This window comes from Curcuma longa, chromosome 1 (assembly GCF_044706935.1).
Source record: "Curcuma longa cultivar G26 ecotype Majalengka, Jawa Barat chromosome 1, ITB_CL_G26_1.1, whole genome shotgun sequence".
Classification (NCBI taxonomy): domain Eukaryota; kingdom Viridiplantae; phylum Streptophyta; class Magnoliopsida; order Zingiberales; family Zingiberaceae; genus Curcuma; species Curcuma longa.
The window spans coordinates 19,891,191-19,918,917 of record NC_133861.1 but is presented as its reverse complement, the minus strand read 5'-3'; the positions used below and the strand labels follow the sequence as shown (position 1 = coordinate 19,918,917).

Below are 27,727 nucleotides of genomic sequence, written 5' to 3'. Positions count from 1 at the left end.
TTTATGTATATCGGGAATCAGCAATCTAACTAATGCCACCACACGCTAATTAAAAGGAGAAATACATTTTTTTATATTTAAAATAACATCTTGTTTTTTTTTCTTGAAGAAAACAACTTCCCCTGACACAACTACACAAGTTATACTCCAAGATTACGACATTGATCTGCACCGTCCATCGCATCCATTCCACGACTCGCAAAACAACCATTTTTCTGGGTCGCGTCGACACTCGCTCGTAACCAACTCCAACGTCTCAATTTTCAGGGCGTGACTTGTTATTGAAAAACATTAGAGGGAGGTTTATATAAGAATACCAAAAGAGTACACAGCTGCGTCGTCCACTTCACTTCGTCTCTCTCTCTCTCTCTTTACCTCTTCCTCTTCGAAATCGTGGGCTCGATCGAGGAGGCAGGCGAAGGTTTGCTTCCAAAGCCCTAGATCCTTTTCCCCTTCCAAAGTTCTTCCTCTCTGCTGTCCTACATTCTTACACGGATATTTTCTTCTTCGGTTCTCGGATCTGCTCCATGCCCGCTCGCGCTTCTTTCTGCCATTCTCGCTTCTTCCGGGGGCCATAGATTTCGTCCCATTTGGACACTGCCATCAGATCTGCACATTTTACATGGAGAAAGTTCGTATCTTGATCGCTTTGGTCTCTGCGAGCTGCGTAGCCTGGGGAGCAGGCGGCACTTCCGCGCTCTCGTTGGATCTCATCCACCGCTTCTCCGACGAGGCTCGTGCGGCAGTGGCGTCACGTGGAGGGGTTCCCGGGTGGCCTATCAGGCGGACCGTGGAGTATTATGGGATCCTGGCGAGGAACGATTTCCAACGGCAGAAGCGGCGTCTCGGCACTCGTTACCAAATTTGGTTTCCATCAGATGGTAGCGAGACTGTGTCATTCGGGAACGACTTCGGATGGTGAGTTAACTCGTTCATTTTTTTAAGTTTTGTTTTCCCTTCAAAATGTCAAGCTTTTGAGTCATCTGGTCGTTCTTTTCTTAGAAGAAGACAGTAAAATGGACATGAACAAAAAAAAATGAAGCTATTTGCACTTGGTGTTCACGGCCTGTAAGTGTTGATGCAAAATTAGTGTTGAATCTGTAGGATCCAAAATAGTTAGGACAAACATTAACGATGAAGTGTTGATTCCCAAGTACTTTTGGTTTTGTGGTGTTTTCCAGGTTGAATTATACAATTATAGTATTTAAGTTATTGTCTTTAATTAAGTGACACTTTTAGTCATAGAAGAATGAAGAATTGATATTCCATTCCACGGTTAGTTAAAGGCCTAGCAATTGCTGCACCAAGTAGTAAAGAAGCTGTCTCTGGTTCATGGAATATTATTTAGTCTACCGAAATACTATGACTACGAGTTTGAAATCAATTATGCTCATGTTTAATTTTTTACAGGTCAAAGATTCTTTGCTAGAGGAATTTTACTATAAATATCTTACGGTATCTAAGAAAAAATCATCTCCTATTGAAGCATGCTGAACTTAAAATATTCCCCTTGTATTGACAAGTGGACAACAACAACAAAACTGCAAAAAGTAATGGGTCTCAAGCATTTGGAGTAGTCTATATAGATATTGGCTCACCGTTAGTTCTATATGATGTTATTTTGTTGGTAATATCCGTAGATTTTTAATTACTTTTAATGACATTAAATAGAAATTTCTTTGGCCTCACTCTACTCCTTAGAACTTTCTTATAATTGATACAATTTGTCTAACTTCATATGGGACCATCTCAGTCAAATTTCTTGAGGAAGAGATGGTACACATGTAACCCCCCACTTGACAGAGTGTTGTATTCATAGCTGTCTTGGTTCTTCAATCTACAGGGCATTCCCAAGCCCCAATTGGCTTTCCTTTGACCCTGTCAGGTGGTAATGGATTAATTGTAGATTTCTCATGACCTGATTTCATTAAGAGAATATAAGTTGTCGCTCTCACACTAGTTTTCTGGTTTTATGAGGTACTCCAAAGTAGTTGTGCCTTGGGAAATAGATTTCACTCTTGTGTGTACATAAGCATCCTGACCTGAAGTTGCATGTGTTGGTCTTTCTGTGATCTGAATTTGTTGTGTTTTCTTGTCTTGGAGTTCAGTTCCTCCTCCCATTTTCCTTTTATTATTAACTGTCTCATCCTTCGGCTTAGGTAGAATGATTGTAGTGTGTGTTCTTGATGTTCACTGCCAAAAGCTAGGATAAAACTAATCCTCCCCCAGAGGAGGTAGCCGGTGTCTGAGTGAGGGAAGAATGACTTATGGTGTCATTTTGTCTGTTCCACCTACTCTAGGGAGTAGCCTGCAGGAGAGAGAACCCTCGCATTAATCATACACACTATTAGGGACCAAGTAACCCCATGCCTTGCACATAAATATTTACAGGAAATGGGAATATTTGATCCCCGATAACCACAAATGAGGGTGTCATTGAGAGCCAATGCTGAGATTGTGACCTCTAGAAGGGCCAGTTGAAGGCCCTGTAAGGAGATTGCATTTCTCCTGACGGTGATGAGATTCTTTTTTCAATAGAATATGAGTTTTACTTCTGTGTGTTATAATCTAAGCTTGGATACCTTCATTATAGGATCTCATCTGAACGGAATTTAAGCATAGTCTTTGATTAAGTTTATATCATTTAGACATTTTCTCTGATTTATCATCTACTCGAGCTGTCCTTGTTTGCTCACAAGTAATATTTTTCTTTTAGATGGCTTTTTCAGTAACCCTGCACATCTGCACAATTTTTTTGTGCTTATTTCTTAACTGATAGCTTTTTTCGGTAACCATGCAAATCTGCATAATTTTTTCGCCCTTATTTCTTTACTGTCCAGCATTACAACCAATATACTATAGCTATTTTATCACTCTCTTGTAACTTTTAAAAGACATGGAGCATATGATAGTAACTGATAACTCTAGAAGTTTCTCTCCTTTTTACCATTCATTCTTTATCCTTTTTATGACGTGGATACATGCCTATCATATGTTGATGACAACAAAAAATTTCATGATACTCTTGGGAATAATAGGCTGCTGTAGATCATGCACTTGTATATTGATAGTACTTTATTCATATATTTTATTCAGTGTAGACAGCAGATAACCCTATATTCTGCAACACTTTGTAGAGTATTATTTTTATACCATTTTGTATTAACATTTTCATTTCTTACTATAGCCCTTCCATTCTAGTCAACGTTGCTGTTTAATTAACATCAGAGAGTTTTATCATCTCTTGTTGATTGGCAGGTTATACTACACTTGGATCAATATAGGGACACCTAATGTGTCTTTTCTTGTTGCGCTGGATTCTGGAAGTGACTTGCTATGGGTTCCTTGTGATTGCATTCGATGTGCTCCATTGTCTGGTTATCCCAGTTTGGTAGGCAAATTTGTACTGTGACCCCCTGTACAAGGCAATTTGGGTTGTAGTGGCAAACTTTCCATGCCTTTAGGTTTTGTTTTTCATACTATTTAATTACCTTTCGTTTCTATTTTGGTCTCCATTAAATTGTCTTGCCATATTATTTTAATACACCATGTTTAAAATGTTTCTTTAAGTCCCAGATTTTTTTAGTTATGAATATTGTTAGCTAGCTCGAGAATATTTACTAATAATGGGCAAATGCATCAAGAAATTCAAATATATCTGGACATAAAGTTTGGTACTAAAGATTTATGTTTTGAGTGGAAGTTGTAGTTTCGAAGTATATTTTTGCCTTAAAGGAAGTATGTTGTTGATCTTTTGCTATAAAAATGTCAATATTCTGCTGATATCATTCTCCTCATCCTTATTGCTTAGGTTGTCATAACTATTGTCATATTTTAAATCTTATTTATTCTTTAATAATTTTTTGGTGTCACTTTTAGTTATTTTGCACCTTTTATGTTTTCTTATTTTTTTATGATTGTGTCAATCATTAAATTTTTATCATTTTTAGAGTAATAACTTTTGTGCTTTCTCACACCATCATCAACTCTATTTGTCGTGTCTCTATTTTTTTCCCATCTCATTGCGCATGACATCTGTATTATCAACAGTGTTCTATATGACGGCCGAGGCGACTGCCTAGGTGGGAGGCGGGCATCAACATTGCCTTTACCTTAGTATTACATTTGGGTTCAAAACCTGCCTTCATGGAAATGGAGGGTTGCATCCATATACATTATCTAACAAATAACATTATTTTTATCATTGTTATGTATCATAATACTACATTGTTATGTTTAACTTTTCTGGTATGTGAAATTGTGAAACTTGTGCTACCTTTTTTCCTCTCTAATTCATTTTATTTCTTCAATGTTATGTTTATTTTTCTCTTAATTGCATGTACCCCTTAAAGTGTTCCCTTTCAATTCGCTATCCTAATTCTATGACAAATTTGCTATCCTAATCCTATAACAAATGACTTTTCTCTTTACCTGCACCGACTCACAATAATAGTGAAACCCTTCATCACCAAAAATAGTTCCTATCATTTTGTTTCTTCAATGTTATGTTTATTTTTCTCTTAATTGCATGTACCCCTAATAGTGTTCCCTTTCAATTTGCTATCCTAATTCTATGACAAATTTGCTATCCTTGGCAAAAACAAATGACTTTTCTCTTTACCTGCACCGACTCGCAATAATAGTGAAACCCTTCATCACCAATAATAGTTCCATGTTCCAAGTTGCTAATTTGATCTTATAACAATGGACTAGCTCTTTTACCATTGCTTTTCCAGAACAGTGTAGAACCCTTTGGCTACTTTGCAGCATGTTTGAGCTCTTTTCAAAGGACATGGATGGTTCTGTAACGGCTGACAACCTAACATTATTGAAAATTATGATTGACGATCATGATCACAAGAATTTTGACCTCAAACCTCTAATTTTCCCCCAGGGTTGTGATTCATTTTCGATTTTTTATAGTTGTATGTGTTACAGTGTAGTAATGTGTAAGATGTTAATTAGTGTATCCATGTATTTTGATGTGTAAGATTTTGATTATGCTATTTCATTTCCTGCCAAATTTTCACTATAATCTCTATGATATTATGTACATTGTTGGTTTGACTAAAGGATGTTTCACAAAGTTGTAACATGTTTTTTTTTTAATTTAGTTTCGATCTTATGTAGGTGTGTATAGAAATTGTAGCAGTAACTATTTGTTGTTTCACATGTGTTTGTTTTCTATTTCTTGTGATTTATGAGCATGTATATTCCTGATTAATTGCCAACTATGTATTGGATTAGTAAATTTTGCTGTAGACAAAAAAACAAAGGACTGTTCGGTTTAAATTTCACAGCAGGTTTAGCACTTAATTCCAATGATTGATTGGCAGGTGCTCCCTTTTATATGGAACATCTATTGTGCAGGATAAAGATCTTAGCATGTACAATCCAGCCAAATCAAGAACCAGCAAATATCTCTCCTGCAATAATGAGCTTTGTAGTTCGCAATCGAGTTGTGATAATCCAGAAAACCCTTGCCCATATAATATCAACTACAGTACAGAAAATACATCCAGTTCGGGTTTGTTGGTTGAGGATAAATTTCACTTGGCCTCTAGTGAGAATCGACTGTTGGTGAACGCTTCAGTCCTGATAGGGTAGGCTTATTTATTTATTCCCATTCTGAGTAGCTGAGTTGCTTCTTTCACAAGTTTCTTAACATGATTTTGTGCTCCTGAGCCAGCTGTGGTAGGGTGCAAAGTGGTTATTATTTGGATGGAGTTGCTCCTGATGGCCTTCTTGGTTTGGGGTTTGGAGCTGTTTCAGTTCCAAGCTTTCTTGCAAGAACTGGATTGATACATGATTCTTTCTCTTTGTGTTTTCGGGATGATGATTCTGGGAGAATATTGTTTGGAGACAAAGGCCCTTTAACTCAACAATCTACGTCTTTTATTGCTGTGGATGGAAAAATGTATGTTTGTTTACAGATAAATCATATTATTATTATTTCTGAGCCACTGTTCCATTACTACTGTTTTCAGAACTCCTTTTCTATGCCTGCAAATGTTAATTACTGTATGAATATAGGCATCTGAAATTATTACTCAAAGAAAAACCAAGTTACACCTTATTGTCCTCTCACCATGCATTACTTTGTTTGTAGTGTCAAATGTGTTCCCTAGTTTCATCCGTAGCTCATTGATTATGCTGTATCTTTACTGACTTGTTACTTCTCCCTTGGTTTGGAGCCCACCCCTGCTTGGTGGTAGGAGTAGTGGTGGTGGTATTTACTCCACCAAGCCTCTGTTTTCCAGTTTAAACCCTCGTTAGTGCAAAATACACCATTTTTTTTGAAAAAAATATTATCCTTTATTCAGATATTTTTAGGGTGTATTGGTGATTCACACATGATATATAGAAGTCATCAACCATCTGGATCTGATGTGACACATGCAAGTGGCGATGGTCTGGTGCATATATTGCATATGTTTACAATTTGAGCAGCATGTTGCTTGGGAGCAATGAACAGAAATTGAATTGAGCTCCACAAGTGCATGGGCGATGAAACACTATCCATTTACACATATTTGTTGCATGCACATGCCATCTCACAGCCATTTGCATTACCTTCCTTCCATCTGGTGTGTGAATCACAAGTAAACCCTTAGTTGTGGTACTTCTCATTACATTTACTGGTCCTGATTTTGTCTCAGTGAAACTTATGCCATTGCGGTGGAGAGTTTCTGCATTGGATCTCATTGTCCTGTAAATACCAACTTTCATGCACTAGTTGATAGTGGATCTTCCTTCACCTTTCTCCCTGATAGTATATACAAGAGAGTTTCTATGGAGGTACTTTTTTCATTTGTGTCAACCCATATTTCCTTTGTTAGAGATTAACATGTCTGTGGTTTGATTAGTTTGACAGACAAGTTAATGTTTCAAGGATTGCTACCAGTCGTGAATCTACTTGGGAATATTGTTATGAAGCCAGGTGAGTTGCTTCTATTATGGAGCTTGTTCTGGTTTCTTTTCCCATTTACTCAGTTTTGCTGCTTTTGTAACAGCCCTCTTGGGATACCTGGTGTGCCGAAGGTGACATTGATATTTGGTGGCAACAAGAGCTTTGTGGCTATGACTCCTATTCATCCTATTTACACCAAAGAGGTGCCGCTTTGTCTGAACTACTACTTGATAATCTTGCAAATGTGCTTCTACCCATTGTCTTCTAGTGTTTGTTTATCTCTATGATTATCCAAATTCTAACTTTACTTCGATTTTATCAATTTCATTGATACTGTAAATATATAAGCATACAGACATACTTACAACTGGATTTGTCTAATATATAAGTATAAAGAATAAGGGAATACCTTTAAAATGTATTCGGTAGCTTCGTCAATCTTGAAATTTGAACGGCTGAAAATTGCCTTCCTTTTACTGCTTGAACACTTAACTTTACCTCGAAACAAGCTTCTGAAAAATTCCAACTAATGCTACTGAATATCTGAATTTGCCCCTCAATGAAATAGAAATTATCATTTGCCAGGAACCTACAAATTTGTGGTACTGCATGTTTATTTCTTATTATGTATTCTAGTTTTTGTTTATTGCTGTCATTGTCCAAATTCTGATATTGCTGTAAGTTGTATTAGTTTTGTTGACACACACACACAGAGGTAGTGCCTTAATTTTGTGTAGGGTAACTTTTGAGTATTGAAATTTAAATGGCTGAAAATATCTTTGTATTGTTTGAATTATTTAAGCAAAGTTCGAGCTGATTAGGTTGTCAAAATGTCTAATATTAGCTTTGTCAAACATCTGATTGTTTGCTGCCAATGCCTATGCCAATTTTCTTAATGCCTGTTGCAATATAAGTCGAAACATATAAAATGAGCAAAAGGAAAATTTTGTAAACTCAGCTTCAGTTTTTCTGTATGAGTGGAGAGAGGATATGAGATTTTATTTTACAGGGGGAACTCGCTGCATTTTGCCTAGCTCTACAGTCATCACCAGAGTATCTTGGAACAATTGGCCGTGAGCATTCAATTGGCAAACTTAATTGTTTCCATTTTTGTTTCATTTACTTTCTTTATTTTCCTAAGAGAGTTCATTCTGTGGTTTCAGAGAATTTTATGACAGGTTATCATATGGTCTTCGATAGAGAGAATCTGAAGTTAGGATGGTCCCAATCTGATTGTGAGTCATTCTGTGCCTTTTGTCTTTGGTTGATTTCTCTATTTGTCTACCACAGGCTATTTATTTAAAATGCTTCTGGAGGTTGGCCAATTTTTGTAGTTTTAATTCTACATACTAGTGCCAGTGCACTTGCCCAAACACTCTTACTTTGTGGCTCGATGTCCTTGTGCTTCATAGTTAATTAGACGCTTGTCGGCGATCCAATATCCCACATAGTATGATTCTTTTGATTTGGGAAAATTCCTGAACCCAAAATCCCACACAAATTATAAAGAAACAAATAGCCCAAAATCCCCCAATAACTTGGGTTTCATGAGACTAGTCACATCGAATTTTAACTGACTTGCCCAGGTTGAGTTAGTTTGGCCATTGATAACTCCAATGTTCCGAATGCCCAACAGTCTCTAGATTTCTATCAAAGAAAACTTGACCATCTGTTTGTGCAGGTCATGCTCTTGACAACAGCAGGCAGCTGCCCTTAGGTTCACCACCGCATAACAGGCCAGAGAATCCATTGCCGACAAATGAACAGTATCGTTCCCCGCCGGGCACTATCATCTCCCCTGCGGTCGCCGGACGGACGCCGACAGCTAATGCATCACCTGGTTTGGAAGGAACGAAGGGCTGGTACTCTTTTTTGTTGCTGATCGCTGTGTTTGCAATAGGTTGATGATGCTTGAAATGGATACTCCTTAAATAGTGATGTAAATCTTGTTATTTAATTATGCCTTCACGTGGTCCAATGTGTTTTTTGCTGTCATTGGAGTTACTTTATTGTGGTTAGTATTCATATATCTTCATCCTTAATTCACACCTACATCGCTCTTTGTATCTGGTATTATCATAACGCCCTTTCTACGATTCTCGTCGCGTTCCAGATTTAACTTTCACTATAATTCGTTGAAATTATTTTATAAAATGCATTACAAACTCGCCAAATTAGTTTACCCTAAGAATTAAAGTTGAAAAAATATATTAAAAAGTTTAAAGGATTTCTCAAAATTAAACGTGGATTCACAAAACACCTAAACAAAACTGCGATAAAAGCAGTTCGCTTTTAAAATAGTTCGGAATGATATATGTATTTTCTGAAGACATACATGAAAATGCTCATTACGTGTATTTATAGTTCGGAATGATATCTCGCCCCTTCCAGTTCAGTCATCAAACGGTGACATTTATTTCGTTATTGGAACCTTATATTAAATTGTACTTATTAGATATCTCACATGAAAAGAGACGCCACATGACATTTATTCCATTATTGGAACCTTATATTAAATTGTACTTATTAGATATCTCACATGAAAAGAGAAACCACTTTTTTTTTAATACCAAATGGTTCCTAATATAACGTCTCAATATCATTAGTTATTCAAAAGTTATATATGTGTTACGGAATTTTAAATCCAAATTACTTGAGAAAAATACACTGTCTCTTTCACCACACCATGCTTGAGAGGAGAAAAAAATAAAGAGAAGCCACAGACCAATATTTGGCTTCCTCATTTGATAATTCAATTACAATACCCCAAATGTGAAATGCAAAAGCAACATTAGCATTGCATGGCTAACCACTGACCTATGTTTACCAGAAGAAAAATAAGAGGCTCATAAGAGGAAGGAACTTTGTGTCACTTGGACGTATTTTTCTCCCCACTTTCTTCTATTAAGGTAAACAGGATCGCCTCTGAGGTATAGCTGAGTTGGTTACGATACAACAGAATTACAAAAGAAGACAAGGGTTCATAATTCTGACGAAATCAAATTTCGACATTATAATGTTCTCCTCGTAGTAGTCAATTATAGTTATTTGATTTATCTGATTGTATAAAAAAATGATAATCTATAGCACATTGGCCTTCGGAGTATAATTGAATTGATTAGTACATGATACATTTGTTAAAGTGAATAAGAATCAAATCTCTCGATGAAATTAAGATAATATTTTTCTCGTACAATTTGGATGTCAACTATAATTATTTGATTTATTTCTGATTGTATAAGTGATTGTGTGAAATGGTTGAAATGATGAATTTTATAAGATAGTGAAGGGAGGTACTACACGTGGCACGTTTTGTATATTTTCTCACCTGTAAAGTAAGGGGCCCGTTACGGTACGCGGCTGGACCGCTACGTGTGTATGAGAAGTGCAGTGGCTTCTGTGTTTGCGGCTATGGGCCACCGCCAAGCGGGAGCGGAGCGTATCTCGCTCGCTTCCTCTCAGCCACGAGTTGTGACCCGGCGGGGCCCGCAGTGTTTCGGGTGGTGCCGCCACGAGTCCGTCGTCGGGGTCCACTTCCCGCCCTCCTCGTGCCAGTCGTGTAATTTCTTGTTATAAAGCAGGCGAAGAAAAGCCGCCCCAATTTTTTCCCACTTCTAATCTTCGCAAACCATAAAGAAAGATATTCAGAGAGCGAGATAGAGAGAGAGGAAAAAAAAAAGCTAGCAGGAAGAGGAGACGAGTAGTATATCGCGCTGTGCTGTGGATCTACTGATCTAGAGTAAGGATTCTGCAACCCTCCTTGTCGCCCTTTTAGTTGCTTGTTTCTGGTTCTCTAGCTCAGTTTGAGCTTGATTTCCGGAAGATTCGATTCGGTAGTTGGTCTGAATTTTTCGTAGTCAGAAAACAAGAGCCGCTTTGATGTTATGATTTATATTTTTTTTCCATAGGAAAGACTAATTTGGATTCGGGGAGGCTTATAGTTTCCGTTCCATGCTGAAGATGGATGATTGGAACCAAGCCGAGGTATAGTTTCTTTCATTTTTCTTTAGGTGGTCCGATCCCTTGTGTATTTCTTTTAATATTGTATTCTTAATTTCATTTTGGATGAGTATTTCATTTACTTTTGTGGTTTGCTTAAATTTTGACTGATTCTTTCTCTTCTACAGTTAGGTTTATCTTTTTCTTTAGGTCTTTAACATGGATCTTAGCTTCGGAAATTGGCGGGATTGTAATTTATTAAGCAGTTAATTAATATTTCATGAATTCCTAATTTATATTTTTTTAAAAAAATCTTTAAGAAAATCTGTTTCCAGGAAGTCGATGGTAGCCTGACTGTTATTCCTGAGTGAAGAAAACTAACGAGCATGTCATTTTGGGTTAAGCAATTTAGTTCCCTGTTTGATATCGATGATTAATCAACTAATTTGGTGTAGACAGTTTAGTTCATACTTTGATATGTGACTAATCTTGTGCGCTACAAACTTTGAGAGCACTGGTGTCCTAGGTGCTTGCCAAACTCTAAGCTGAAGAAAATTTTGCACCAACAGAGCATTACCTTATAACAAACTGACAGTGGCAGGGGAAGTGTTAGAGCCAAGCAATTCGAGAAAAATGAGAATTCTCTTTTATTTGATAATTCAGCATTCATTATTTTTGTAAATTTGTCTAAACACAAGTACTGTGCTTGCTTGAAAATTCACAAATGAAATTTTAATCCTGTTTCTTTCTTACCATGAAGGAATCTGCAATGTGAAAGTTGTTAATAATATCATCAATGGCTATTACTGTGCTGACTATACTAGCTTGTTTTCTTTATATTTATGATAGATTGATTCATTACCATAAAGAGCAACTCTTCTTGTCGCTTTTGTATCCATGGTAACTCCAAGGAAAATGATATTTTTAAATGTTATCAAGTTTTGTCTTCTGAAAGTTTGTTTTTCTGTCCAATTATAGTGGCAATGTAAGATGTTTCTTTGGTTATCCAGATTGAAGACATTGTTTTTGGTAATATTGGTGAGAACGACGATTGTAGATTGTCTGATGGAGGTAGCATACCAGTGGAAGAGTCCCTAGAACCAGGCAACTTCATTGTTGCACATCAAAGTACAGAGACTGATATTGGAAATAGTGCAGGGAACAAAGTGTCAAAGAACAAAGATTCTGCTTGGAGAAAACAAGGAACAATTATTTGCCCTTCTCTTGAAAATGAAAGCTTCAGTATAGCGAAAGGTTTGTCCCTTATATAGTCATCAAGACTGCATACCACCCTCAGATTATCCCTTCACTCTACTTATGGGTCTTTCCTTTTCTGTGCCAGGGGATTGTCAAGGCCTAATGTCACAAAACAATACAACTTCGCAAAACAAGATGTGCAGCTCAAGCAATCCTGGTGCAAGTAGGAATGCTAAGGAAGAAATGGGCATTTGCCAATTGTCATTTGAGAATGATAGCTCAGTCCACTCCAAAATTACTTTGTTTGCAAATGACAATGATCAAGAAAATGATCTTCTGTATTATGATTGGTCAGATATCAGCAATTTTGAGGACGTTGATCAAATGTTCAGGTAGGTCAGAGTTGGTATTGTATACCACAACTCTATTCTTTGTTTTAATTTTGATGTATTGACCATCATTTTCATTTTATTTTGTTTCTCTTGGAGAAATTGTGACCCCACATTTGGACAATGGAGCAATACAGATGGACCATCATGGCTATCTTCCTCAAATGACATGTTTGGTCCAGAAGATACATTGACATCAGGCTTCGAATCTTCAACTCTAGAATTCAAAGAATTGGAGAATGCTTCAGGTATTGTGAAAACAGTCGGTGCTTGCATGAATGTAAAACACCTCAGATTGATACTCATAAGCAATCTTGTTTGACCCACCAGTCCTTCAAGTCAAACACAGAACAGGTTTTTAGACAACCACATTCTTTTGATGTCTTACTGAAGTAGCTACATTCATTTATTTTTTGCGGAGATTTTGATTCTTAAAATTTGTGTATGTTGTTCTTGAAGGCATATGATGGTGGTGGAGAGGACAAGAATAAATCATCTCTAACACCATTTAGCACTAATAATTTGGGTGAACATGAGGTAAACAGGATAAACCCTAAGCTATGTTCTAATTGTTTGCTTTTTATATTTTGTTTTTCATAATATTATTGTGATTTAGCTAACTGGTTGTGTTGAAATCTAATGTCATGGAAACTAACTTCCTGGTTAAACTAACTTCAAGCCATCATTTTGGTTGTTGTAAAGAGAGTTCTTTTTAAATATCATGAAAAGTTTGGAGCCTTCAACTACCACAAGTCAAATTAATATATTGTAACCTTGGCGTTGTCCATAAGAAACATTAATAATTGATGCCCATTAACTTACATATCTCTCTGTCATATGAGCAGCCACAGATAGACATTCAAACCCAGCAGCTCAATAGACAATTCTCATCTGATGTGAAAGGAAAAGGTTTTATTTCAATACTTTGGTAGTACTTTTTATCCTCTCCACGTATAACAATGGCCAATGTGGAAGTATGATGTTTCTTTTACAGGTCTTGCAACTTATCCTGCTCAGCTTCATTCAAAACAAGATTGTTTTGCAAAATCAAACTCTTCAAGTTTCACACAGTCCTTAAATCCTGATTTTCATGTGGACAACAAACATCTATACCAGGATCTTCTTTTGCAGTCAGCATCCAGCACTGTTACTGATTGTAAACAAGATCCTTCCTCATCATTTGAAGTCTCAGCTCCTGTTATCAATGACTCTTTCCATGGAATGGGGAAAGTACCTGATGCTTTGTTAAATAATTCTGTCATGAAACTGGAAGAAATGGTAGATAGGCCAAACATAAGACCACTAGAGCTGGGTAATTCAGTTAGGAAACAGTATGATAATTTTGGCCAAAACATTCACAATGACCAAGGAAATACAACATAGAGCTTCATGAAAAAGATATGGATTCTGCAGTAGGGAACAACCCATTAATGGCTTCAGTCTTCCAGATGATATTTCTGTTAAAATTATCAGTTTCCAGCAGCTTCAGGGTGTCATAGGTCAGGTATGTTGCTATTTATACAATTGTGTAACTCTATTTGTTTTACATACTTTGTCCCTTGTTATACTTGTGATTGTAAGTAATACAAAAGTCATGAGTCCTACTATTTTTAGGATTGGTTATACCGAACCTATCTTTGCCATTGGACTCTAATTCACTATTGCAATTATTCATCTATCAAATCTCTTTCAGATTACTAGTTCACTCCCCAATCTCAAAATTCACAATGTGGGTGGAAATCACAGTATTCACACAATGTGAGGTCATGGGTCCAAAATCCACCTTCATCATAAAAGGTGGGAGCTCTTCCACTGATACATTATCTAAAACAAGAATCGTTAAGTCATAAGTTAACTACTACATCTGTTATTTTGTCCTACCTACGTTGGTTGTAAGTAAATGTTTCAATGCAATTACATTTGTTTACTGCAGTTGGAAATAGAACAAAGCTCTGTATAAGAGACAGCCTATACCGATTGGCCAGGAGTGCAGAACAGAGACATAGTTTTGCTGCTGCAAATGCTGAAGGTGTTGATTATAGAAGAGGAATACATGGTACAGGAACATCAAACAGGTACACAAATCTAAGTATAAAACTTGGCAAAATCCTTTTTTTCAGATGATCTTTTATTTAATATTTAGGGTTTTTTTTTTAAAAAAAAATATACTTCTGTAAGCATCCCACATGATTATTATTATTTCTAAAAGACATGTTTGTGAAATTACATTTTTTCCTGAAATGTTTTGCTGTCTAACCTTTTTAAAAGGCATTTTGTGCAGATCCCATTTTCTTCTGAAATGTTTCGCTGTGTTTACCAGATCTGTCGAATATATGGGCGTAGAGACTGGCGAGTAATCCCATTGATCGGTCTGTAGCGCACCTGCTTTTCCACAGAGCACCAGAGACCGCAACTTAATCCGTTGATGATGCTACATCATTCGTCTCACATGAATGTACGACCTATATATGTTGATCTTGCTTACCGTCAATTCATGCTGGGAACTTCTTACACCCGGCTCAAATATTGTATATATTGAGTGGCAAAACCTTATTGACAGATCTCTATCCAGTTGTTTTGGATTACAGCCTTTGTTCAATTTTATTGAGCTATAAATAACACGTTTGATGCTCACACAGATGTAAATGCCATTTATTTACTGTTGAATCGTCTCCGTAGCCCGTAGGCGGTCATATTCCAAGTATCCTTCATGTTTGCGTGCATTGTGTGGGAGTAAGTATTCACGATGTGGTTTGAGCTTTTATGTTTGAAGCAACAGAACACAGAATTGTCAGTATTTTTAATTATGTTTTCTTGTCACCAACACCAATCTCTACTGTAAATAAATTTATGAGTTCGTTTTAAGTTTGGAAGAGGAGGTTATAATCCTTTTCCTGAACAAAACTTTTCATCCATGTTTGTAATGTCGATTGGTCGTTTGAACTTCATTTGTGCTCAGAGTTCATTGGGAGATGTTTTAGGAACAGTGGAAGAGTAAAAGGAGCTACATGTCCTTAAAAGGACAATGTATTAGTTTTAATACATAGCAAAATTTATAATTATATTCATTAATTTTATTCTAAAAGTTACTTACTTCCTAAATCCTTCACTTAATATAGTTAAAAGAAGGTACAATTTATCAAAAATTTAACAGTTCGCCGTTCTATAAAGAACAAACTGTACTTCTAATTATTTTTATCCACCAAACGTTTAACCCAAAAATGTTAATTTTAGTGAATTTCACAACTGAAAACCGGTAATGACTTTACTATTTCATTCCTCCAACATTTGAACCTTTTATATTTTTTCCACCATTTTTCTTTTTTTAAAAAAATCTTTTGTGACGGTTAATATTTTCTGGCATAAATAAAAAGGGTGTATATATTTAAATGTTTTACCGGGATCGCACGTGCTATTCACCCTCTGTTTTGTGCCAACGACGTCCTCTCCGACCAACTTGAGTTTTTCGTCCTCTCCGATGGCGACGACGCGGCGCCACCGCCGTTGGATGTCTGCCACTGTCGGAGGTATTTCGACAGACAACCTTTTCCTCCTAACGCTTCTTCTTCCCATCGCCCCTCTGTGCGCCGCCCGCGGAGCCCCGCCACCCCTCCCTCTGGACAGCCAAGCGCCGGCCGTCAAACAACCCCCCATGATCACCATCATCATGATCTCGGTCTCGGCTCTCTTACTTCTCGGAATCATCACCGTCTTCATCCGCCAGTGCGTCGTCATGGCCGAGCGCCGGGCCGCCGCAGCCGAATCGGCGGCGGGATCCCTGTCCGGGTGGCGGGCGCCGGGGCTGAGCGCGGAAATGATCGGGGCATTCCCGACGATGACGTATGCGGAGGCCAAGGGGCTAAGAGAGGGCTCCGGCCAGCTGGAGTGCGCTGTGTGCATCAGCGAGTTCGAGGAGGAGGAGGTGCTCCGCCTCCTCCCTGGTTGCTGCCACGTTTTTCATCCGGAATGCATCGACGCCTGGCTTGCTGCACACGTCACCTGCCCTGTCTGCCGAGCCGACCTCGTCGCCGCGGCCCAAACCCTAGTCGCCGAGGACCACGACCCGCCCCCATCCGTCGCCGCATCAACCGTCATTTCGGCCCCTACTCTACTCGCAGATCACGAGATCGTCATCGACACCACATCTACGGCGTCAGATAGGGTGTCGCCGTCAGTCGAATTGGCCAGCATCGGAAGCGAGCAGAGGGATGAATCGGCGCGGCCGACGACTCTGCCGCGATCTCTCTCCTCGGGGAAATCAAGGGCGCAATCGGAGCCGGCGCCGAGCGTCGATCGCTACACGCTGCAGCTGCCGGAGCACGTCCGACGGCAGGTCTTTGCCGCCGCATCTTTCCCCCGCTCCGCCAGTTGCGCTGTCGTGTTTCCGACCGCTGGAGCCTCAAGCTCTCAGACAGGTGGGATCAGCCGCTGGATGTGGAGCATGCGGCAAGGGTGGTCGGAGCGGTCGTCGCCATCGTTCCTGCGTCCGCTGTCGATGGCGTTCCCGCCGTGGAAGAGGAGCGACAGCGGCGAGTCATCGGGGAAGAAGAGAGAGGCTGAGGGATCCGCGAGGAGGAGAAGATTCCCGCCCGTGAGGAGCTCCTTCGACTGGCTCATCAACGGCTTCGCCGGAAGGGAAAGCGCCGCCTCGCCGGACGACCGCGCGCGGCAGTAACGACCACCGCCCGACGACGACTTAACAATCACTCCGTCCTCGATTCCGTATGATGACGTGGCTGACCCTGAACCGTTAGTTAAGTGAAATCCACGGCACAAAATGACTCGTTGATATAAATAGTATATTTATTGCTCAGCTGATATTATTATTTTTCATATGACAATCTTCCAAGCATAGAGCTCAGCATTGATCGTTGAACTGTTGAAATTGTGAGGATAAAAAATTTAAATTTTTGTGCTACGACATTGCTTAATATTCCAGCTTCGGATTTCACGGCCAACAGAAAAAACAAAGAACGAACTAAAATTGAAAATTCCATCTCCTTGTCATTTGTCCATGGACTGGCTTTCTGGAGCAGCAGTCTGCGTTTCTTGCTGCTGAGCAAGATAACCCATCCACCCTGCAAACGCAAACAAGAACACGAACAGGTTTAAATCATTGAGATTTTTTTATTTCTAAAAAGAACATTCGATCCAAGAAAAAATGGAATGATACCGAGAGAAGGGTCAATTCCTCTGTTTTGCAGCTCTCTGTATTCCTGGCACAGGGCGCAGCATGGGCAGAAGAGATGGAGAACCCAATCCTCAGCAGGAGCTTGCACTAGGTTATACTTTGTTCTCAGCTCTTTCCTGTAATGGGCTCCCAGAATCCAACAGGTGCACAGTGCAGGAGACATCAGCAGGTACATGAAACTTGCCAGAGCACACCCTACACCAAATTCATATTATCATGCTCCCTGTAGAGAAGAAAAAAAAGAAGAGAAAGACAAGAATTATTATGTATTTTTTCCTACTGGTCTTTCCCTCATCCAAGACCTCTGCAACCTGTCCAAAGGCTACGCAGGGGCAGTAGGCAGTCAACATGGCTGCACATAAAGAAGAGTGACCAGTTCATCAAATTTCTAAGCGGCGGGAGAATTGTTGCTAAAATGGATTTGAAGACCCTAAAACCAATCAACCATTAGTCTCATTGCGTCCACAGTCGAAAAGTCCGGTCGTCCATGGCCGGCCAATCCCTGGATGTTCTTGGTGGTTCGGACGAGCCTCATTCGTGCGCGTAGGCGGCGACGGTGGTAACTTCTCAGATTTGTCGATGACGGTCGCCGGCGGAGCAGTACGCTTACTGTTGTTGGGCGCATCTGCATCTAGATGTAGAACTTCCCCCACCGCAGCAGGTCCGAGTTCCGTGCCATCGCTGCTGGAATCCATGTCGGCGGCAGGGTCGACGGCTGCAGGTTGGGGGTTTGCCATTGTGCACTGCAGATTAAACTCCTGCAACTTCCAATCGGTTTATATCGAGTGGGAATATCAACATAGCGAGGTGCAAGCTGTAGAGATCAAAGTTGTGTCGTCGTTTCCGATATCTCATCATGAAATTTAAGGCTGTCGTAGCAAACAAAACTCCAGAAAGTCCGTGGCGACGCCATCAAAGCAAGCTCGAACAATTCAACAAGAATGACCATAATTCAACAACAAGAGAATGCCTGCCCAATGAAGTAAGCAAATGCTGGTACAACCTGGCTGGGCTTTGTCAATTTTGGGCTAAATATTCGATCCAAATGAAAACCCAACTAAAATCTTGGTTTCGAGAATGATGCATAAAAATATATGCAAATGTGTTTAATCTTCTCGTCTCGATTCTGAAATGGTTGACCATGCTTACCTGGATCCACGCATGCGCTCTGCCTGCTCACAGACAGTTGCAGCCCGCGCCTTAGCGCAAATCCAACCGTCTACTTCTCATCTAACGGTAGAACTCCGGTACCGCATAGTCCCTGATCTCGTGAGCGCCAGGTATATGCGGACAACGAGAGCTCGAATTCCGACGACGTAAAACTCAATCTCAGGCTACGGACGGTGGATCCTCCTGATTCCGCATCATAAATTGTATACGAACGTGTTCAGGTGAGTACGTACGGACCAATCGCGGTCGTTGACGTTCTTTCGTAGTCAAACCGTGCCAGTCCACGGACGGCCGTGATGTGGCTGGTGCATTGTTACGGATCTAACCTTACGTCCTTCACTTACTTTATTTCGTACCTCCCTTGGCAGTCGTTTGCATTCTTGAAAGTAGTTCTTGGCGAAGAAGGTAATTTTTGGGTATACAGAAAGACCAACGAAAATGGTTGTCGTCGGGAGATTTTGGGCTGGATGAGAAATTCACTCTGTGAAGGAGTAAAATGTAAAAAAGGAAACAAGAAAAACAATATTCCTCTTGGCTTGTCCTTGGTATTTGTTCTGTTGCTCCTCCACAAATTTTCCTTTTACCCTACTCCGTCGCAATATTTGTACCATTTGATACTCATAATGGTCATTCGCACACAAAAATAATATAAATAAATATTCAAGTCATGCGTACTTGATTATTCTACTGAGGACTTTTCCTTGTAGAGATGTTTAATTACGGCAAGGTGTTAGTCATTCGACTTGAATTCTTCAAATAAAACATAATTCAAATCATATCTTATTCCAAAGAAAAAAGGCAATTCAAAACACATTTAAATTTGTCAAAGGTAAAAATAAAAATAAAGCTTTATTTTAATTTTAAGGCAGTAGATGATCTAATTGATTAGAGGTTAATATTAATCGATTGCTATGATAATTTGACTGAGGAGTCAACTAAGATAGATCTGTATTAACTTGATTAAGGGGCTAGTTAACTTTCAAATAAAGAGTAATTAATTATACATCCGTATTGTGGTCCATGTCTAGTAACTATATTTAGCATACAACTTAAATTAGCTTAAGTATACTTAGCGTACAACTTATATAACATTTTTTATAAATTCACTCTAAAATCGATCAGTCATTTACAAAAGAAAAATTCATCTGATGCTAATTAATTTCATATTACGATGCCAATTAATGAAGGAGACTTTTAAATGCATCTGATGCTAACTAATATTCGAATGTCCGCGTGACTCAGGGTGTCATCCAACCTAATCAAATCTACTCCGCCAATAGGAATTGGTCAACGGCATGGTGTTGGGATATTAAAGTACCGACGTCGTGACGTCATTTCGATCGAATCCTTTTTATCCAATTCAATTTATTATTATTATTTTAAACGTTTGGGACAAACTTTAAGTAACTCTCAATATATTTTGTATATATATCGATGAAGTATACACATCACACATGATATAAGAAGCGATAGCGAGCGTTGTCATCAATAGATCAGGAGTTGATTCTTAACGGATATAAAAGTTTCGTTGGTTGTCTCACCTTCTAGGCGCTATCCTTATTATAGATGAAATTTTTCATGATTTACCTCCCTTCTTGAATCAAATTTGATTTATTAAGTTTGAACTATAGATATCCTTGCCATTACTAATTTAAAAAAATTAAAATTAAGGAATATTATTCTTACAATATAAAATAAGGAATATTTATTCTTATAAATTGATTGTTCTTTAATTATCTTCATTAGTTATTCTTCAAATAAAATTAAATGTGCTGGATAATTTAGTATTATATTGATTATTTCTTATCTGTTACTAATTTAATATATTCATAAACAATTTGGAAACCAAAATAGACTATTTATTTCTTTTGATGGAATTAAACACAATGTTTAAGAATTGTCTATAGAATAAAAATAAGCTATTCAGTATTTTAAAAAAAGTCATAGACATATATTTTTATAACAGTTTGAATTTATTATATTTTATAAAAGTCAAATCATCAAAAATATATGTTTTTTCCTATTTTTGGAACTGAATATAAAATAAATTGTTTTGCTATATTTTTTATTTTGATTTCTTGTCAATTACCTTTTACTGATATTTTAGGAATTGAGGCCCTTCCTAAAATGAAAATGAGATTAGCTTACGAGTTCTTGAAGGCCACCATATCTTTTTGTCCCTGCCATTTTTGTCCTTGTTATTTATTTTATCGCCATTAAAACATCGCCAGTTGTGTTATTGTACTTCCTCTCCGGCGTTGCCGGCGAACGATCTCGGACTGCACCAGAAGCGTACGTAGGGAAGGAGGTAGTCGCTTAAATATATCGGGGTGAAAGAGGCGGTTATCGGCCGCGGAGTGGCTGGCGCAGTGGATATAGGTGGCGTCTGGTTCGGTGGAGTTGTCCACAGAAAGGAGCTGCCTTTCGGATTTAGACGGCGGGAAAATGCCTCTAGAAGTATACCTACGGATTTCATGGGCGCCGCTGGTCGTCTTCCTCGTTGGTCCCGTGCTCGCCTTCGTGGTCCAGCGGAGGTGGCGACTTGCGATGGCGAGGCAGGAAGAGGTCCGTCGGCTGGCTTTCCTTGCTGCCCAGGAGACTATCCAAGCGGAGGCGGAGGCAATGAAGGCCTACGTGGCCACTTCGGCTGCGGCTATGAGTGCGGAGAAGGAATCCCCGGTGTGGCCGCCGGAATGCCCCGTGTGCTTCGGTCCTGCGATGGCGAGGTGCGGGCAGTGCAAGGCTGTCAGATACTGGTAGGGCACGCGAAATTTTCTCCCTTTTTCTCCTCTTAATCGCGAGTATTTCTCAAAGTGTGCCGTTCGGCGTGTTTTAAGGTTTCAGTCTCGTTTTTGAATTTCTTCAGTTAGGGTTTTGCATGTTTCTTTATGGTTCCAATTGGAACCCCCCAATTGCAGCGTAAAATGTTCTGCCCTCTTGTTTTGTTTTGATCACTGGGTTACTGTTGGTTGGAGCTGTTTTTGCTATCACTGTTTGTTATGGGTTCTTGAATCTTTGCTCAGCTTTTTATTTATCGCAGTTTATAGGGTTTTCAACTTCAACTCATCTCGACCAAGCATCTAAAAATATGTCTTATTCACGTCTTTGTCTATGTGATGAAATTAGTATCAATGATCTGGAAGATTCAAAATCTTTGTCATTGCAGCTCGGGAAAATGCCAGATCATTCATTGGAGACAGGGCCACAAGGATGAATGCCATCCTCCAATTGTTAACGATAGCAATACTGGTGCAGTGAAGGCTATTGATTCGGAGCCTGCTGTATTGGAGAAGAGGTATGTGCCTAAGGAAGAGCTGAATACCAAGGCAGTTGAATCACCAGAGAGGCCTTCTGCGCTCAAACCTACATCCCCAGATGATTTCAAGGACAAGCCCGAAGAAAACACTTCTGTTGAATTTTCTGCAAAAGAAAGCATTTCTGCTAGTTTTTCTGCATCATCAATAGCTAGTGGTTCAGCTTTAAGTAATAGGATACTTGATGGCCCTCTCAACGGTTGCAATCCAAACCCAGTTCTTGATGCTCGGTTAGGAGAGACTTCATCTTCTGATACTCCTACTACGAACCCTAGAACTGGGGCTGATACATATGATGCAAATCATTCTGTCCTATTGATTCCTGAGCTTACTAGATCAAATCCTTCTGCAAATATCACACCAAAGGTGAAATCCCAGGCAGAGCAGTTTCTCCCGAAGTTATCTGCTGATAAGTTATCTGCTAATGATAAGGCTAAGTCAGTTGCATCTCCTAGATCCTCAGAAATTTCTTCTGAAAAGCCGGTTACATTATCCAATTCTGTTGCTGCTATAGCAAATGCAACGTCAGTGTCTACAAAGTCCTCAGAACCAGCTGCCCCTACATTAGTAGAGGTTAAATCTCAGACAGACCACAATGAGACCCCTGCCTCAAACCTGGAGGCATCAGATACTGTTGCTAATGGGACAATAATTGAAACACAGTCACTTATTTGTTGTACATTGAGATCCTTACCATTTGCTTCTAATCAATTATCATATAGCAGTGGTGGTCAGACCATCACATCCTCTGAACGCTTGGAAATTGGCAATGCTCTTAGAGGTTCAATTAGAACAGATGATGATGCTTGTGGTGCAACCTTAAAGGGTCTGTCGACACCTGTAAAGGCATTTCTCAAGCAGCCTACATCTCATAAAACGTCAAGGAATTACCCTCCAGAATTGGTAAGTTGTCCTGTATCATCACATAAATGTGTAGTATATACAGTTGGGTGCTTGGGGGTGTGTAAAATTGCAAATCTGTTTTGACTCCAATGGTTTGTTTCCCCGAGTCATTTATCTTAATTTATCTTAATGTTACAGATGCTTTTCCCATTTGATCTCTTCATCAAACTCTACAACCCTAGCAAGATTCAGTTGCATCCTTGTGGTCTTGCAAACAATGGCAACAGGTAATAAAATTCTGCCCTGTAGGATTTGTCAATTAAGGATATCACATTTGCCATTTTGTTCTACTTAGTTCTTTGATCTTACAACTACTGCTTCTAATTCTTCCTATCTAATCATAATCTAGTCAATCAAATTATACTAAGCTGCATGTCACCATGTGGCAAGGGCTAGCACATCAACGAATCCCAATGTATTACAAGCTAGCCAAAGTCATGTATTAAATCACTTTTATTAACTTAAATAGAGTTTAGTTTAACCTCCTTAGAAATCTATCGCTCACACCTTCAACTCTAGTTAATTTATTGCTAAACTAGAGTACTTATTGATTTTTTTGATGTTCATATTGTCTCAAATTTTTGTTTCTTTTCATTTTATCATTTATCATTTATCATTGTGACACCTAATTGACCCAAGTTTGGGTTCCAACAACTGTTTTAAAATTTGTCGTTACTTTGTTTTATTGACTGCTTGTTCAATGATCAACTTGCCTATATGTATCTTATACATAAAAATTTTTACTTATTTCAAATTTGAGGCTTATTGCAATTCCTGCTGTCAGATTTTATGTATAGAAGACAAGGAATTGTATAAGCTTATCTTAATATATTATCAATCATGTTGGAGCACTTTGGTCATCGTTAACTCACTCCAGAATGTCCATCTTTGCATTGCAGCTGCTATGCGAATGCTGTTCTCCAGTGTTTGGCATTTACTCGGCCACTGTCGGCATATCTCCTTGAAGGTCTTCATTCCTTGAAATGTATGTTTAATGGTTACTTGATTTGGTTGTTACTTTTTATTAAATACATCATGTTTTTTTTAAAAAAAGTGTGACTCCATGACTAGGTCCAAAGAAAGCGTGGTGCTTTACATGTGAACTTGAGAGTCTTGTGATGCACACAAAGCAAGGTCAATCACCTTTATCCCCTCGGGGAGTACTCTCCCATTTACACAATATGGGAAAGAATTTTAGTCCTGGGCAGCAGCAAGATGCCCATGAATTTTTTAGGTTAGTTTTTTGCATCAGAAGCTGCCTTGTAGTTCCACTTTTTCTCTCTCTATATATATATTTTTGCATATGTTTTTGTCATGAAAGCCAATATATTGAATGGCATATAAGCTGTTTTGGCATGGAGTATAGAATATAGATCATGGTAGTATACTGGCAAATTTTCAAACCATGTTTTCACAGTATGCATCAAGCCATCAAGGACTCATACTTCATATTTTGCCCACTCCAGTTAACTTTCTGCATCAGATGTTTCTTCTTCGACACTCTCTGTACTTGATTGCAAAATACAATGCCACATGCACATTTGAGGATAAACATTAATGTTTTGTCATCCTCCAACCTACATCTTGCATCTTCAGACCAATGTTTCTAAATGAAGTTGGCAAGTTTAAGTCATTTCAAAGATTTAGTGACAATTTGTTGATTCTTGCAAAGTTGCCCAATTAGAAAGCTGTATAAACATTTATAGATGATTGGGATATGGAAAGATTGTGAGGAAACTATACAAACATGCCTTCTTTCTCATAAGTTGGTTATACTTAGTAACATTATCTTTGTTGATGCATTTGGCAGGTATGCAGTTGATGTTATGCAATCCGAATGCTTAAAAGAAGCTGGAGCAAATCCAGAAAGTGTGTTGGCAGTGGAAACAACACTCATACAACAAACTTTTGGTGGCTACTTGCTATCCAAGGTAACTTGTTTGTAGATCTAGTTACTCTGTTACCGATCAGTTTACTAGAAATGCTAAATCTTGTTATTTCTTGATATTCTGAATGTAGATAAGGTGCAATAAGTGTAAGGTCAAATCCAAACGTTATGAAAGAATGATGGACCTTACTTTGGAGATACATGGAGACATTGCTACCCTTGATGAAGCACTTCTTTGTTTTACGTCTCCGGAAATTTTGGATGGGGAGAACAAGTATGACTGCAGCAGGTTGGTAAATTGTTTAGCCCCTGATTGGCACGGATGACCTGAACCGGATTATGATTCTTTTGAAGAAGAAAATGAAAAATGCCTGGGGCTTGTAAAATATTTTTAAATACACGAGTCCTCTTTCCGCCTTTGTTAAATAAACCTATCTAGCTGACGTAATTCAAGTTATTTTTTGCGGGAAGGATATTTCAAGTTAGAGTATTGATGTCAAATAGATAAATGAAGTTAATAGATGGTAGATTTGCATATCCGCACACATCTATCACATCCTATAGCTCCTTTAAAGAGATGAGAGCATTAACTTGCCCATACTATTTGCATTATCATCTTCTCGAGCTCCAAAAGTTAGTACTGAGGCTAAACTGCTAAAGATTTCTTCTTGTTTACTATCTCATACCATCTTTCATTTCTCATTAGATGTAAATCATATGAGCGAGCAAGAAAGAGATTGATGATATTGGAGGCTCCCAACATTTTAACCATTGTATTGAAGCGGTTTAAGGTAATCACTCTGGTCTTTACTAGGCATTGCTTTTCTTGTTTTTTTGTCTTCGGTTATAGTTTTATATTCTGAATTCATTTGATAAAACCTTCAGTTTCATTTGTGTGTCTTTGATTCTTTCTACAGTCTGGTCAATTTGGAAAACTCAACAAGTCAGTTCAGTTTCCTGAGTATCTCAATTTAGCACGTTATATGAGTGGAGATGATGCATCCCCCGTTTACCAGCTGTATGCGGCGATTGTTCATAAAGATGTTAGGAATTCAACCTCTTCTGGCCATTATGTCTGTTATGTGAAAGATACACAGAGCAAATGGTATAAGATCAATGATAGCAAGGTATTCAAATTTTCAAGATTTTAAAAATGGACTAATCTAAATTTCCCCAAACTATATATTCTGGCGTTAAACAAATGTATCCACATCCAGTGAATCACCTTCTGAATTTTAAGCAGGTAAAAACTGTGGAGCTTGAAAAGGTTTTGTCAAAAGGTCCATACATACTTCTTTATGCCAGGTGATAATGTTACATGTGCCGATGCTGCATGTTCTTTCAATCTTCATTTTATTTTTGAAAATTTCTTATATTGATATCTCAAACAGGTGCTTGCCGCGTGCTCCGAGATCGGTGAGGAAAGCAATGGCCTGTGATACTGTACCACCAAGGAAGACTAGTGGCAAAGAAGCCAAGGGAAAGCCAGTTGGTTCCTGTAATATGGAGGAAAGTAAAGACTTACCCAAACAGCAAATAAAGAGGGAGGATGACAATTTTACGCAACCGGATCAGTTCGACAAGAAACTTTGCTCTCCAACTGATTCTTCCAGTGATAGCTCTTCTCTTTTTGATGAGGGTTCCTCCTGTAGCACTGAGAGCACAAGGGAGTCAACGAGCACAGAAGAAAACTCTGGAGAACTAGACTTTATCAATCCAAATAACCCCTCGAGTGTCCCTTGATTCACTCATTCATCAGAAGCAGACAAAAATGGGACAATCTCAGAGCTCAGATGAGGCGAATCGATTGGATGCTAGTTCTGCTGGAAGGAAAATGGACCCATGAGAGTTGTGGAAACTGTCAAGGTGCCATACTAATGCGTTGAAGGCAATGGGAGTCTATCCTCACTGCTTGAATGTGAAGAATGTAGATATGCAAACAGGAATTTTAGGACTGTAGAGACTGACTATATTAACGTAAATGAGGTAAGTGTGGTGTATGATGAAGGCCGAGTAGGTAAACGAACTGCCCAAACATTTTATTGATCTGTTTGGGTTGTAGGGAAAAATAATTATTAGGTATGTGCACTGAAAGAAAATGGAAAGAGAGCAAGAATTTTGTAGTTGCCCTTTTTTCATGGCAATGAGGTTAAGCAATTGTCTGCAACTGCACCACGAGTAAAGCTGAAAAATAAGAGTGTGGATGAATGGAATGCTCATAACAAACATGATACTAGTTTTGATAGGAGTTCAGTCATTTTCATTTGATATTATAAAAATATTAAATAAATATGCTTACAAACTTGATATTTGTTTTGATAAGAGTTCAGTCATATTCATTTGCTATTACAAAAATATTAAATAAATATGCTTGATGCTAAAGGGCTTGGCTTGTATTTGATTTTTTTTTCACAAATTTATTTAAAGTTTGAGTGTGATAGTATTTTTTTATAAAATTTTTATTTAAATAGGAAAAAAATATTATTCATTTATGATAATATAATATGACCTGATTCAATTGGAAATACAGCCGCCAGAGAAAAATTTAAAAATTAAATGATACAATTTAAATATATAAATGATGGAATTGAACTATTTATATTTTAAATTATTTTAATTACTTTTATATCATGAATTTAATTCTTTATAAATTTAATTAATTTTAGACCTTACAAGATATTGTTTGAAAAATATAATTAATTTATTTTATATAATTTTTTATTTAAGGCACAACCTCATTTATTATATAATTAATATATCAAAAATAAACACTCTAAATTATAATTTTTAAATAATCTATGTTAGAAATGAGAAGAATATCTTTTA

At 38.3% G+C, this 27,727-nt stretch overlaps 4 protein-coding genes and 1 pseudogene across 4 annotated transcripts; 4 read left to right on the top strand and 1 right to left on the bottom strand.

The window, feature by feature from the left end:
* Positions 1-350: 350 nt before the first annotated feature.
* LOC141842789 (aspartic proteinase-like protein 1) lies at positions 351-8,870 on the top strand. Its single transcript, XM_074730792.1, has 10 exons — positions 351-918; positions 3,259-3,391; positions 5,371-5,603; positions 5,690-5,917; positions 6,660-6,798; positions 6,867-6,940; positions 7,014-7,113; positions 7,920-7,983; positions 8,074-8,145; positions 8,592-8,870. The coding sequence occupies exons 1-10, from the start codon at positions 623-625 to the stop codon at positions 8,813-8,815; spliced, it is 1,563 nt and encodes a 520-aa protein (XP_074586893.1). The 5' UTR covers positions 351-622; the 3' UTR covers positions 8,816-8,870.
* Positions 8,871-11,746: 2,876 nt separating this feature from the next.
* LOC141825690 (protein LNK1-like) lies at positions 11,747-15,096 on the top strand (annotated as a pseudogene).
* An 817-nt stretch (positions 15,097-15,913) lies between these two features.
* On the top strand, positions 15,914-17,323 carry LOC141829466 (E3 ubiquitin-protein ligase ATL31-like). The gene has a single exon (XM_074716946.1). It carries the CDS (start codon positions 15,914-15,916, stop codon positions 17,108-17,110), a length of 1,197 nt encoding a protein of 398 aa, XP_074573047.1. The 3' UTR covers positions 17,111-17,323.
* Positions 17,324-17,439: 116 nt separating this feature from the next.
* Positions 17,440-18,363, bottom strand: LOC141829475 (protein PLANT CADMIUM RESISTANCE 8-like). Its single transcript, XM_074716957.1, has 4 exons — positions 18,072-18,363; positions 17,907-17,978; positions 17,609-17,821; positions 17,440-17,513 (listed from the first exon to the last, which is right to left on the bottom strand). Exons 1-4 carry the CDS (start codon positions 18,361-18,363, stop codon positions 17,440-17,442), a joined length of 651 nt encoding a protein of 216 aa, XP_074573058.1.
* Positions 18,364-21,241: 2,878 nt separating this feature from the next.
* Positions 21,242-27,101, top strand: LOC141829458 (ubiquitin carboxyl-terminal hydrolase 17-like). The gene is made up of 11 exons (XM_074716933.1): positions 21,242-21,552; positions 21,963-23,013; positions 23,152-23,240; positions 23,913-23,998; positions 24,085-24,247; positions 24,824-24,944; positions 25,033-25,190; positions 25,608-25,692; positions 25,819-26,028; positions 26,145-26,206; positions 26,293-27,101. Exons 1-11 carry the CDS (start codon positions 21,242-21,244, stop codon positions 26,642-26,644), a joined length of 2,688 nt encoding a protein of 895 aa, XP_074573034.1. The 3' UTR covers positions 26,645-27,101.
* The last annotated feature ends 626 nt before the right edge of the window (positions 27,102-27,727 follow it).

What these genes read in the sequence shown, in the direction of transcription:
- LOC141829458 (XM_074716933.1), top strand. Translation starts at nt 21,242, where the DNA reads ATGCCTCTAGAAGTATACCTACGGATTTCATGGGCGCCGCTGGTCGTC. An exon ending in CTTGCAAACAATGGCAACAG is followed by an intron (nt 23,241 to 23,912) that starts GTAATAAAATTC and finishes TTTGCATTGCAG; the next exon opens with CTGCTATGCGAATGCTGTTC. An exon ending in ATAAGATCAATGATAGCAAG is followed by an intron (nt 26,029 to 26,144) that starts GTATTCAAATTT and finishes AATTTTAAGCAG; the next exon opens with GTAAAAACTGTGGAGCTTGA.
- LOC141842789 (XM_074730792.1), top strand. Translation starts at nt 623, where the DNA reads ATGGAGAAAGTTCGTATCTTGATCGCTTTGGTCTCTGCGAGCTGCGTA. An exon ending in GAATATTGTTATGAAGCCAG is followed by an intron (nt 6,941 to 7,013) that starts GTGAGTTGCTTC and finishes CTTTTGTAACAG; the next exon opens with CCCTCTTGGGATACCTGGTG. An exon ending in AGGATGGTCCCAATCTGATT is followed by an intron (nt 8,146 to 8,591) that starts GTGAGTCATTCT and finishes CTGTTTGTGCAG; the next exon opens with GTCATGCTCTTGACAACAGC.
- LOC141829475 (XM_074716957.1), bottom strand. Translation starts at nt 18,363, where the DNA reads ATGGCAAACCCCCAACCTGCAGCCGTCGACCCTGCCGCCGACATGGAT. An exon ending in TGGACGCAATGAGACTAATG is followed by an intron (nt 17,979 to 18,071) that starts GTTGATTGGTTT and finishes CTTTATGTGCAG; the next exon opens with CCATGTTGACTGCCTACTGC. An exon ending in CTTGGATGAGGGAAAGACCA is followed by an intron (nt 17,822 to 17,906) that starts GTAGGAAAAAAT and finishes AATTTGGTGTAG; the next exon opens with GGTGTGCTCTGGCAAGTTTC.
- LOC141829466 (XM_074716946.1), top strand. Translation starts at nt 15,914, where the DNA reads ATGGCGACGACGCGGCGCCACCGCCGTTGGATGTCTGCCACTGTCGGA.